The 14226-nt window shown below is 41.1% G+C and overlaps 1 protein-coding gene across 1 annotated transcript; it reads left to right on the top strand.

Moving 5' to 3' along the window:
- The first annotated feature begins 3368 nt into the window (after positions 1-3368).
- On the top strand, positions 3369-5205 carry LOC133727529 (UDP-glycosyltransferase 91A1-like). Its single transcript, XM_062155124.1, has one exon. The coding sequence runs from the start codon at positions 3719-3721 to the stop codon at positions 5132-5134; it is 1416 nt and encodes a 471-aa protein (XP_062011108.1). The 5' UTR covers positions 3369-3718; the 3' UTR covers positions 5135-5205.
- The last annotated feature ends 9021 nt before the right edge of the window (positions 5206-14226 follow it).

Genomic DNA, 14226 nt, shown 5'->3' with positions numbered 1-14226 from the left:
GACAGCTACCATATGGAACAGTGTACGTGTAACGCCCCGGAAGGATCACGTTACAGCGCCGCAAGCCTCTGAACACGAGCCTGCAGCTTGTGCTACAAACCCATGTCACAAAAGCTTGCAAGGCCTTTTAGAAATGTGGTGAGAAGAACGTTTACAATTGAGGTTGAGAGTACGATTCGGAAGTGTAAAGATTTTACAACAAAAGAGTACTTTATTTACATTCCACAATGTCACGAGTCCAAGGTTCGGGTTTCAAGTTCACGCAAAGTAACACACACCAAAAGATAGGCAGGCGGATAATAACAAATTTACAAGGTTCCCACAACAAAACAAAGTCACATTCACAATTTCAAAAGAAGGGAGACTAATCAACACCTGCCAGACCAACAGTCAAGTCCAAAAGAAGCTATTCACAACTTGACGATGCCAACACCCAAGCGTCTAAGCCTGATCCTCAGCTGGCTCCTGCTCAGTTCCTGGAGGGAAAGTAGGGGTGAGCATCACATACGTTCATCGCCCAGTAGAGGAGCTCAACCCCACTAGGTTTTATAAATAGCACGCAGTAAAGGATTATCACGAACTTAGAAATGCGCAAAACATATACATAGCATAAAGAAAATCATAAAGTACACGACTCGTAGACGGGATCCCAATAGCTCACAAACCAGATGACCGGTCCCATAGACCAACTACACGGCCTTACCTCAATTAGAATGTTTACCAGGTAAGCGTAGCGAGAGCGTCCACTACCTAGCTACACACACGTACCGGGCCTGTCATTACGATCGGAAATACCCGGACGACCGGCGTAACTAACCCTCCGGAGGTTTTGGGGATCGAACCCAAGGAAGTCAGAGCCACCCTTTGCTCTCAAGTCATCTAACTTACTTGACCGTATAGCACGGCCCCGACACGTTAATAGTTATTTCCGTGCCGATAAAATAAAATAAAATAAAATAGAATAAAGTAAAATAAATGAAATAAACCGAAACCGTGCGTAAATCACGCAATACTTAAAACCAAAAATATAAAGAAAACTCTAGCGAGGCGTGGGTGAGTCCCCCCTACCTGGAATCCATGCTTAGACAATCTCCGAGTTATCACCGTCGTTGATTAAGCCTGGGTCACTGGAATCCTAAACCCGATAAAATTCTAAGTTAGTAAACTGTTCTAGGAACAAATGGTTATCCTTCACCTATGTACCATTTTCGACCAAACATGAATTACAACCAAACATAGCACATATACCAAACCTTATAATCATGGCCTCCCTTTGATTTCTAATTAAGCACTAGCAACATTCCACACAACTTCCTGACCAAAACCTCAATTATACCAACATGCAGCTCACAATTTAACCTTAATACCATACCAAGCCTACAACTTTGAGTTAGTTTTGGTCAAGTACTGCAAATATACAGGGAAATCATGCCTACCACTTTAACTTCCAAAACAACACAATTATACCCATATCCTGTCTTGATTCCAGAATCACAAGAACACCCAAATTAAATAGCAATTGAATAGCTATACCTTCAGACAACGTTTCTACAAGTTTATACCCATAATTGAATCAATCATCATAGCACCACAATTGTCAACAAGCAAACCCACTCATGATTCTTTAATTAACAGCAAGCAGTTAAACCAACTAAACTTGTTCCATGATTCTCACAAGGACGTCACCACCTCAACAAGCATGAACCAAAAACCATGAATATGATTACATCTTGACAGCTTACCTCCTCGACCAATTTAGTGAATAGGTTCGTTGATGCCCCACACCCAACGCCTCTAACTCTCAATGGCAGCAATGAACGCCAGAACCCACTTCTCCAATTCTCTCTTCCTCCGTCCAATCTCAATTACCAACAAGACCAAAATTATCAAAATTGTACAACCTGATTCTAATTCACCAAGAACATATCTGGGCTCAAGAGCTTACCTTAATCGATCCAAACTCCAAGCCTAAGATGGCCAATCTCAAATGATGGGTTAGACACCCATATTTCCCTTCAGGTAACAACCATCATGGCTGGTATCTATGGTGGGTGGTAAGGATCACACAAGAAGAAGGGTGAGACTGGTGAAGGTTTTAATGAAACAAAGGAGAGGGTAATTGATTCGGTGAAGGAAACTCTGGGTTTGGATTTTTCTTTCACTGCATGGTTTTTGGGACAGACTAGAAGAGAGGAAGGTGAAATAGGTGAGAGTGAGTCGGTGGGTGTTCAAAAGCCTAGACGCGTGTCTCCTTCCCAACTATACACTTCATCTACAACATGCACTCAGGTAGCTGATGCTCTAATTAAACTTCCTCAATATGTTCAATAATGTGGGCTGACCCAAGTCTCCTACAGGCCCAATTTAATCGAACCAAATCCAACCTTACTACTAGTTCCTAGCCCAAGTATTTCGGGACTAACTCAACTTCTAAATATCAGAAATAAAACTCGAAATCAACCGTATGAAAATCTAAAGTAATTGAACAAAATTACCGGGGTTCACAGTACGGTTGCAGGGCCTAGCCCACCTGAGAGAAGTTCTTAACCCACAACAGAAAACAGCCCAGCTATCGAAAGCCCTCAGCAGTACCACAGCCCATAGGCCAGCTCGACCAACAGCCCCGAAGCCCTGCAGCAAACCCTAATTTCAATTAGGTTTCCCTCCGACGCCGCACCCACCAAGAGCTAAGGGCCATCTTCAGTAGCAGACACAGGATCATCCATCGTGGCTGATGCCAGCCCAGACAATGCCCGCGACAAAGTCCCAGACCCTGAGCCCGCAAACGCTGCCCTCACAGATGCCTTCGAGCCCGCGACCAACATCAGTTCGATCCCAGCACTCACCAACCTAAACGCGGCCGCCTCCAGTTCCTCATCCTAGCCGTAGTCTGCCAGCAGGATCGCTGCTGAAAATGACATACACAATACAGGTTTCTTTGACAATTTTGTTCGATATACGCACCAAATCAACATTTCCTAAAGTTTCATTTAAAAATTCTATATTTTTTTCCTCCAAATTTCCATGATTTCTTTGAAAAATTTATCGATATCGAAATTTTCGTCAAAACATTCATTTTTTGGACCGTTGAAATTTCCTCGATATCCAATATATTTTGATTCATGTATCTAGATATGTGGTGAAGAGCTTCTTATAGATGTAGAACGGTCTGTTGGGATGCTTTACATAGACCGTTCTTCAAGTTGGGATGCTTTACATTTGAAGGACAAATTTACCCTCACATATTTTGACGGAATTTAGATGGAATTTGTTATTGGATCAAAATTAATTATAACATTCTAAAACCACAAAATTCAAAATTGACATCAAATGTAATTTTCACCTTTATATTCATTGAGCAGCCTATAGTTATTAGCTTTAATTTCTTCCCTCAAGTGATTTAATCATCATTTGAACTTCCAAAATTTAGGGGCTTCCTCTTTCTTACGGAATTAGGGTTCAGGGTTTAACCACATTATTCTAGACTGCAGATCTTGTGTACCTGGAAACAACGAAGAAATCACCTACAACATCGATCATCGAGTCAGCTTTGGTGTCACTTCCGTCTTATATTTAATTAACCAGAGCTTAAAATATAAAGATTTCGAAAGATTATAAGGGATGACAATCTATTAAAAAAACTACCAGTACCTCTATTTAATTCAAGCTATGTAACTGGTTAACTTCACCAGATAAGAAAGTCTAAAAGAAGAAAATCATGGAGTCCGTCACCGTCCACCCAACCATGCCCAGCAACAAAGACAATAATCTTCATATTGCCATGTTTCCATGGCTAGCCTTTGGCCATATGATCCCATACCTCGAACTCGCCAAGCTGATCGCCGGTAAAGGCCACCAAATTTCATTCATCTCCACCCCAAGAAACATCGACCGCCTCCCACCACTCCCGCCTAAACTCTCCACCCTAATCACCTTCGTGAAGCTTCCACTGCCCGAGAATCCGAACCTTCCAGAAGGCGCCGAGGCCACCTCCGACTTACCCGAAGACCAGGTCGCGCATCTTAAGATAGCCTACGATTCTTTCAAGGAACCGATTACCCAATTCCTCAAATCTTCAAACCCGGATTGGCTTCTCTACGATTTCGCGCCTTACTGGCTACCGGAGATAACCCGAAATCTCGGAATCCCTACTGCCTTCTTCAGTATTTTTCTCGCTGCCTGCGTCGTTTTCTTAGGGCCCACCTCGTCGGAAGTACCTTGTGACGATCGCAAGTTACCGGATGATTACACTGTCTCTCCCAAATGGGTCCCTTTTCCAGCCACCGTGGCGTTTCGGCTGTTCGAGGTGCTTCGGCTCTATAAACGAATAACCGGAGACGAAGCCAACGTTTCGGACATTTATCGGTTCATGGAGACGGCGCGAGGCTGTGACGTCATTGCTGTGAGGAGCTGTGCCGAGTTCGAGCCGGAATGGTTGAACCTTCTAGGAGTTGTACATGGAAAACCGGTCGTACCTGTTGGTCTACTTTCGACTACGGCTAACAACGAGGAGAATGATACGTGGTGGTCAATAAAGGACTGGTTAGACCGGCAGAGCAAAAACAGGGTTGTGTATGTTGCATTCGGAACGGAAGCGATGCCGAGTCAAGAGGAAGTGACGGAAATAGCCCTAGGTTTGGAGAAGTCCGGTTTGCCCTTCTTTTGGGTGCTGAGAACCAAACATGGCGAGGATGCGGTAAAGTTGCCGGAGGGTTTTGAGGAGAGAAATGAAGGGCGGGGAGTGGTGTGCAGGAGTTGGGTCCCACAGCTGAAGATACTGGCGCACGACTCGTTCGGTGTGTTTCTGAGTCACTCGGGTTGGAGTTCGGTGGTGGAGGCATTAACATTTGGAAGACCGCTGGTGTTGTTGCCTATGTCGAATGACCAAGGACTGAATGCGAGGTATTTCGGGGAGAAGAAGGTCGGGTATGAGTTGCCGAGGGACGAGCAAGACGGATTGTTTACTAGTGAGGCGGTGGCGGAGTCGCTGAGGATGGTGATAGAGAAGGAGGAGGGTAGGGTTTATAGGGAGAAGGCCAAGGAGTTGAAGGCGTTGTTTGGAGACAGGAAGAGGCAAAATGTGTACGTGGACAAGTTTTTGGAGTACCTCACAACTCACAAAGGATGTCGTTAATTATTTGTCAAGGGGCGGCTGGGGCGCATTTGCATGGTTAAAGCCCAATTGCATGCTTTAAAAAAAATAAAATTATATATATATATATATATATATATATATATATATATATATATATATATATATATATATATATATATATATATATCATCCCTGATAAATGCGTATTTGAAATTTTGATGTTTCTTTCGGTTTAGATTATGATCTTGTATGTGAGATTATATATTTTTGTATTTTTATTTAAGACAGCATTTCGCATCACTTTATTCTTAAAAAAAAAGAAAAGGGAAATGATGGAAAAAGTCACATTAGAGTGTGAAATGATAAAAAAGTCACCTATTTTCCCACTTGATAAAAAGGTCCATCATGAATTGTTAGTAATATTAATTTAGTCCTTAATTATTAATAATGAAGTAATGTTAAAAAAGGTCAGTTTGTGATATTTTCGTTTCCCATTTTACCCTTAGTATTTAATATACCCAATTTGTGTTTCAATATCAAAACCAGATCGAGAGAATCCTCCTTACGCTACTCCCCTCCACTGCTCTCCGCCTCTGCATCGAACCCCTCGCCGTCTCCGAAGTTGATGTGTTTTTGCACAGATCTTTCTCCGGGGAGCCGAGTCGCCGGTGACCACTGGACCTCCATCTCCGACTGGAAAGTGACCTAGAGACGAACTGGAAGGCAATGACAATCATGAAGACGACGGGAGCTGTTGCCGAGATTCAGTGCTTGAGACTCTATCTGTACCTACAACTTCTTCTTCCTCATCGCGAATTTCGTTCTCGTATTCATACAGAGGTCTCTATCTCACACACACACTCTCTCTCTTCTCTCTCTCAGTCAACATTTTTAGCAGCTCAGGTGGCAAGAAGAGATCTCTGCAAACCCCGAAATCAAAGTAAGGTACTTCTCGCAGCTAGGGTTTTCGTATATTCCACACCTCAAGCTTTGCTTTAGCTCTTATACTATGCTCTCAATCTCTCCGATTTGATTAGCCTCGCTTGAATTTGAGGTTGTGAGTTTTTGAGTTCATATTGTGGCTATGTTGTTGTAGATTCGGTACGGATTTTTGTGTTGTAGTTCATATTGAATGCATGCGTGGATGGTTGGAATTTTCTGTGATTTGAAGTAGGTGTGACTTTTTTGTTTGGTTGGTGAATTTTGTGGAAAGTTAAGGAGCAATGTTGGTGGGAAATTGAGGGGAATTTGGTTTAGGGATTGGATTCAAGAGCTTGAGGTGTGTGAAAATGCCAAGAGGGCGAAGGAGAATGATACAATTCAGTAAATTGTACTCGTTTTCGTGTATTCTGTCTTCTTTCGAAGATGTTCATGCCAAAATTGGGGATAGGGGGTACTCTAGGGTTGTGTATTGTAATGATCCCGATAATTCTGAGGCGCTGCAATTGATATTCATGGCACATTATAAATTAGTGCCAAAAACTTAGAGGGGAAATTAGGTCTCAAGTTTATAATTTTTTGTGTATTCAAGCTGTGGTGCAACATTTGATGTGTTGCAGGTGTTTGGCTCCAATTTTGCTGCAGCTGGTCAACAGTCTCTTTTCTTGCGCGGGCGTGCCAGCACCGTTCGGGTGCGGTCGTCGGGGGTGTCCCTTGACCTGACTTCTATCAAGCGATTGTAGACGAGGAGAGCACCAACCTCGTCGTGGGATTCTTTGTGCCTCGTGGTGAGGACTTTGCTGAAGTTTCTTCTTGTTCACAAGTCGATACTCAATATTGCAGATTGAGCAGAGCGAAATCACCGGGAAGTATTGAGATCTTGCTAAAGCGTGACTTTAGCTTGGCTGGGTCGCTAGGGCGTTACCCTTGCTTGACTGGTTCTGTAACCGTTGTGGTCGCGACACTACCGTCGGCTCCCGAGGAGACTAGGACCGAAGCACGTTGACAGAGGGTTTGGTGGCACTGAAAGTCGGCTTCTGAGAAGACTAGGACTAGGAGTGTGATCACCGCTAAGAGAAAGAGAAGGAGAGGAGTTGCTCTTAGAGAGGTTGCTCTAGAGAGAACTTAGATCATCTTAGAGATGTTTTGATGTTGTGTTGTGAAAATGTGTTTTAGAATGAGAGGAGAAGGTGTTTATATAGGGAAGAAAAAGAAGAGTGAAATGATGAGTGGAAGAAAAATAATGAAAGTAGATCTAAGTTCACTTGTAAAATATGGAAAAGATAGAGAAACGATGAAATGAAAGCAAAGCATGAAGGTGCAGCAACATGGAAGTGGTGATGATCTATTAAAGAGATTGTAGAAGAAAAATATATCCAAGGAAAAAGAGAAAAGCATCTAGCTTTCTTCATGTGGGTAGGAAACATGAACATGTGAATATTGAGCTGGTTTTAGGTCAGTTTCTGCCCCTTTATTCCTTCAATTATTTCTCCAACAAGACTTCATTATATGCCTTTGCCTTTTTCATATGAAATGTTCCACTATGAGTGTAGATCATCCTGACAAATTTTCAGATTTTTATTCCATGTGGTTGGGCCGAAAATGCTGCTGGACCTCTTACAGGTCCAGTTTTCCAGTTTTGCTTCTGTAGAAAATTGGGCTGATTGTTTGAAGGCCTTCCACTCAAAAAAAGCTCTTGCACTCTTCATAAGAAATGATCCTTGGGCTGTCTAGAATGGATCTGGAAAGTTTTAGCACATTTCGATTTCATTTGGTTAGTCTGCCACCCCTCCTTCCTTGTCTAGCTCGGTTTTTCCTAGCCGAAGTAGGAAAATATGCTAAAGTTGACTTGTCATACTTCCATAGTAGGCTTTATTTAGCCTCTAAATATATATTTCGAGCTTGTCGACAATATATAGCTTGAGCCACTGATATTGGCTCAATTTCTCCAAGACGTGCCTTGTCAGGCCAAAATGTTCATTTTGGGTCCAAACAGCAGGCTTTGGATGCTTGAGGAAATTGTTGTTGTAGTTCATGTTTCGATGGGTTGATTTGTGATAGGAATAGGTTATGTTAGTTTTGATATGTTCTTGCTCTGCTAATAGTTAAAGTGAGCTTGTTGATAAAGCTTCCCAAAAGGCCAGCGGGACCATTGTATTTGTTCTGATTAGTAGGCTCTCTGAAGTAAGAAGGCAGGATTCAAATTACTACTGGGTAACTGTTCACATCTCTTTCTATTGTTGGGTTTCCTTGTTATTTCAATGATGATCCTTCTCCTTAATTTCTGCACTAGTAGTAAATAGCTTATAGTTGATCAATTAGTTTCTTAATGTTATGGAAGATGCTGTAGGAATTTTATTTTTGCTTTGTGAACACTACTATAGTTTCTACTTCCCTTTTCTGATGAAATTATAGTTTTTTTTTTTATCTATCATAATTAAATTGTTAATTTGTTTCCCTATAATAAATTTAATGAGCTAATTTGTGTCTGTAGGTGTCCGTTTGAGTCCAGCAACTCTTGCAACTCAAGAGCTCAAAATCCATGTCACATTCATGGTATGTTAAATAAGTTTGTATACATGAAAAGGTTTCTTCTTTCAAGTATCTGGGTATTCTGATGAATGAATAATTTTATTAGTTAGGGTGGGGAGAGATTTTGTCAAGTAATAAAAAACTCAGGAGGATCTAATATTTCTTGCATTTTTGGATGGTTTGCAGTAGTAATGCAAAGAGTCAAACCTAACTGCTCAGTAACCTAATCTTTTATAAAAACAAGTAAACTACGTTTGCTCTTTCTGGTTTCCTCATCATATGGCCTGGTGATGCAATTTAGCTCCTTTTGGCAGTTTTTACAACAGACCACAAAAAATCACAATCCGCACCAAAGTTTATATGCTTTTATGCCATTGTACGTGCTAAGTAGAATCTAAAGTTTACTTTTGTAATGATGCTATCTATGGCATCAGTCTCTTTTGGGTTATAGTATATTTCCATTTCTCGGCAGTAGAGTGTTTTTCCATTTGAGTTAAATTGGCTCGCTTGAATTGGATGTTTAGGATTGAAGGAAGACCTCCAGTTATTACGAAGACATGTTCTGAGAAGATCACATTTGATATAAAGCTTGAGAAGTTTGACGCGGCGGCAAAGATCAAAATCATAAATGAGGGTAGGATTTTCACTGTTTGGAAGTAGAGGACGCTAAAGACTTGGTGGAAAAAGCTCATGTTGTGCTGAAGAAGGGTGTGACCAAAGAGGTGGCAGGCCTATTGTTGACAAGCTCAAGAAGTTGGGTGCTATACTGCTATGTGGTATTGAAATGAAATCAATTGTCTTTTCTTTTACTCTTTTTATTTTATTTTTTAGGTTCATGTAAAATAGTGATCGATAAGTCTAATGATAAATGGAGTGATTCTTTATTTCGTTCAGTTAGGAGTTAGGAGTTGGGACTCCTTTTGTTTTTATGTTAATTGGAAATTGGCTTTTGAATGAATTATACAGTGCATGCCTAACGTTTCAGAGGTTAGGATCGTTCCTAAATGTTCCCTTTAATTGTATTTTTTGGGTCCATTTCCACGTGATTCACCCTTGTTCTTATTGTATGCTTTTTATGCAACTAGTGGGAAAAGATTATTCTCAGAAACTTGTTATAGCCATGCTTGTTGATGGGTTTTTGTAGGTTCAAAAACCGACACGAGGTATATGTTCAAAAACCTACGTTGCATGTCACTGGCTATGACATTGACAATAACCTGGCTAGTGACATATCCAATAACTTGAGATTAACAGTGACTTGACCAGTAACATAGCAGTTAACAGTAACTTGAGATTAACAGTGACTTGAACAGTAACATAGCAGGTAACTTGAGGTTAACAGTGACTTGGTCAGGGATTGACAATGACATGACCAGTGACTTTGCCAATGACTTGAGGTTAATAGTGACCTGGCCTAGACAATGACGTGTATAACAGTTACTTGGTCAGTGATTTGACAGTTACTTGGTCAGTGACTTGACAGTTACTTGGTCAGTTACTTGGTCAGTGACATGTGTATAACCTTACAAACTGTAACCTGACCGGCCAGTAACTTGGCCAATGACCTAACCAGTGCCTTGAGGTTAACAGTAACCTGGCCAATAACCTTACAAACTAAGGACCTGGCCTAGACAATGACGTGTATAACAGTTACTTGGTCAGTGACTTGACAGTTACTTGATCAGTTATTTGGTCAGTGACTTAGTCAGTGACATGTGTATAACCTTACAAACTGTAACCTGACCAGTAACTTAGCCAATGACATAACTAGTGCCTTGAGGCTAACAGTGACCTGGCCAATAACCTTACAAACTAAGGACTTGGCCTAGCCAATGACGTGTATAACAGCTACTAATCTGGCCAGTAACTTGATTTTAATAGTGACTTGGCCATGAATTAACAGTGACATGCTCAGTGACTTTGCATCAAATGAAAAGGTTGTTAAGGAAATTAGAATTCTTCCCGTCAAGGCTCACAGAGTAGACTGATAGAAAAACAACAAACCACAAGACAAGCAACAAGAGAACACCGAGATTTAACGAGGTTCAGCATAAATCTATGCCTACGTCCTCCCGAGAGATATCCGTTCTTCACTATGAGAATAATTACAGTACAAGATACATTGAGCTAAATCACCATAACCCAAACCCATAACCCTTGTACACCCACACTCATAGAATTTCCCAAGAACTCACTCTCACCCAAGAGCTGTATTCACTCTTGACATCTCTGCTCCCTTACCCAAGAGATATACACTCTCTTGTTGATGATCGCATGCACCGACCATGCCTTGGTTTACTACCCATGCCCTCTATATATAGGCACCCCAATTATAATCCAATTGGTAGTAGGAAAACCAAACCTTCTTGTACAGGAGAAAGATCCTATTCCTTATAGGAATAAACTTTGACATCAACCATGTCCAATTAGGAAGACTAACCAAGTCCAACTAGGACTTGCCTTTCCTAATTAATTCTCATCACATCCTAACAATCTCCACCTTGATGAGAATGCCATGCAAAATTCCCTTGCACCATCTTTAACCATTGGCCTTTTTTTTTGTACCAGCAACACATAGCCTGAATCAATTGTGGTCCTCCCTGATTCGTAACGGCCAATCCTATGTGTAAATGCACCGAGTCAACAATCAACAGCTGACTTTGAAGAGGGACCTCAAAACAACCCCTTCCCTAGCAAGATTTCCTTCTCACCATCATCTGAACTAGGAAACTTGTCAACGACGTCTCTGCTGTACCCCTAAACGAGACTCGCCTATGCGCACTCTTGTTTCCCATTATCCATTGAGGTCTGACATACCAGATGATACCTACCACACTGTTCTCCCTGTATGAGGACCGTACCGCCATGTGTGATTTTTTCGGCTCCACCTGCTATAAACACTTATAGCCTTTGGAAACCAACTAGCTCCTGAATATCAAATTCCTCTGTAACTTTGGGACATTGTCACACCACCCAAAGTACGCCAATCCCAAATCTAATATCCAGTCAAAGAACATATGTCACCTATGAAAATTGTGAGAGCATCTCCATATGAAAATCAGTTTCTGCTACAGCAATGCCATCCAAGCCTTTCGCTTCATATGACCCTAGTCACGACTCTTGTAGCATCCCTGCCTCTGGATTTAGACCTGCTATGATCACTAAATCCCCGACAGTTTTCCGTGCATTATACGCTGTCTTCTCCGGTTTCACATCCTTTCCCTTCAACACTTTACTAACCCCCGTTGAACTAGGATGTCTTTCACTCACTTATACCCATGCAAAGAGTGAAACTTCCTTTTCTGTCAAACTACTCCACCTCAAACTATGAGGCAATACTTGAAGCCATGATGAACAACCACGATCAACATGCAAACCTTCGGCGAACGAATTCCACGAACGACGAACAAGCACGATCGCTGACACCATGAACCACCTTAGTGAGATATACACTCTCACCAACCATCATTCCCTTGAGTCATATCCTGGTCTCTTGCAACTCCACCTTTGATTAGGATTTTTCCTGAGTCTAGCTCGCACCACCTAGCCTCCGAGTCACTCCACCTATCGACTACCTTCGATTAGGACTTTCTTGAGTTTTTGACCCGCTCCACGTTGCCAGAAATTTTCCCCGAGCTGGCTCCACCTAAGGCACTTTGAGTTAACACCTTAACCATCTAATTGACTCCACCTTGAATGATGAGGTGTCCCAGCCGAACCTTCGGCTCTGATACCACTTGTTAAGGAAATTAGAATCCTTCCTGTCAAAGCTCACAGAGTAGACTGATAGAAAAACAACAAACCACAAGACAAGCAACAAGAGAACACCGAGATTTAACGAGGTTCAGCATAAATCTATGCCTACGTCCTCCCGAGAGATATCCGTTCTTCACTATGAGAATAATTACAGTACAAGATACATTGAGCTAAATCACCATAACCCAAACCCATAACCCTTGTACACCCACACTCATAGAATTTCCCAAGAACTCACTCTCACCCAAGAGCTGTATTCACTCTTGACATCTCTGCTCCCTTACCCAAGAGATATACACTCTCTTGTTGATGATCGCATGCACCGACCATGCCTTGGTTTACTACCCATGCCCTCTATATATAGGCACCCCAATTATAATCCAATTGGTAGTAGGAAAACCAAACCTTCTTGTACAGGAGAAAGATCCTATTCCTTACAGGAATAAACTTTGACATCAACCATGTCCAATTAGGAAGACTAACCAATTCCAACTAGGACTTGCCTTTCCTAATTAATTCTCATCACATCCTAACAAAGGCTACTTTATCTGTCAAGCAACCCTAATCAAAATGGAAACACGAACCAAAATAAAACTTATCCATTTCCATTGCATATACTATCGGCAAACACAAAGTACCAAGCAGTCAAATGGAATCAATAGATAACTAGACATTCAGCATTAATCCAACAAAACTTATGACTTGAGTAAACTAGAATGTATTTTTAAAAATAACACAAAAAGAGCAACTACATGACATGCTCCCAAATAGCCAAAATATGTTCATCAACGCTTCTTGGACACTCCAACAGTCTTTCCCCTGTGGCCAATGGTCTTGCTGTGCTGTCCAACCACACAAAGGCCCTAGTAGTGTCGAACACCACGGTGATTCCTGCACAAACAGAAAATAGCATCAGTCATGATATTCATAGAAACTCACCATGCAGATGCCTCAAAATAGAGTAAAACATGATGAGAAACCAGCAAGACTTGACTCAAACATTCAATGTTCAAAGCATGTAGCACGTAGTCATAGAATCTGCGTTCTCAGTAGCATGTAAAAGCTTTAAATCAACATAAACAACTGACGATTTATAGCAAAAAAATGATAAAACCCACAGATTCTTCTTATCAGGTAAAGAGCTTTGAACCAGTTTAAGGAAGGGGGAAAAAAAAGGTCTCTACATAGACAAGCCAAAATATATGACTAGCATAACAAACTGTAATAGGCAGCTAAATTTCTTCAAGTCAAAACCTGTTTGAGACTTTCAGAACAGCCATAACATACAATTGAACAGTAACCCTTACATCTCTCTTTCTGTGAAGTTGTAACACTCAGGTCAACGCAACTACACTGTTCCCAAATACTAAACAAAGGATAATAGACAACAGCCTTTTTATAATCTAGGGCAGCCTTTCTAAAGCTATTATTTCACATCTTACAACATTATAAACCAATTACAGAATACACTAAACTCTAAGCTTTTAAAACAAAGCCCAAATCAACACTGACACAAATTTTCAGAACACAGACCAACAGGATAAGAAAAAAGAAAGCTCATAGCAATAAGTGATTGAAGAATCCTTCTTTAAACCAGCAGGAGCTCAATTTTTAAAAAAATTATTTAAAGACCAAATACTTGCCAGAATCATTCAGCAAAACAATTAATAATAAAAACAACAATATCAAACTCATAGCAATAAGCGAAGCAGCATCAATATACAAGAAGCAAAAAACAATCAGCTTATGACTTCAAAATAAATTCAGACCTGATCTTCTTGAGCCTCTCGAGATCATCCTTGAGCTTCATATCCAAGCCATTGGCAACCACCTAAGAATATGTACCATCCTTGTAATCCTTCTTTGTGTTGAGAAACCAGTCAGGGATCTTGAACTGACGAGGA

Source organism: Rosa rugosa, chromosome 1, assembly GCF_958449725.1.
Source record: "Rosa rugosa chromosome 1, drRosRugo1.1, whole genome shotgun sequence".
Lineage (NCBI taxonomy): Eukaryota > Viridiplantae > Streptophyta > Magnoliopsida > Rosales > Rosaceae > Rosa > Rosa rugosa.
Note: the sequence above shows the minus strand (reverse complement) of the source record. Positions and strands in the feature narration are given on the sequence as shown.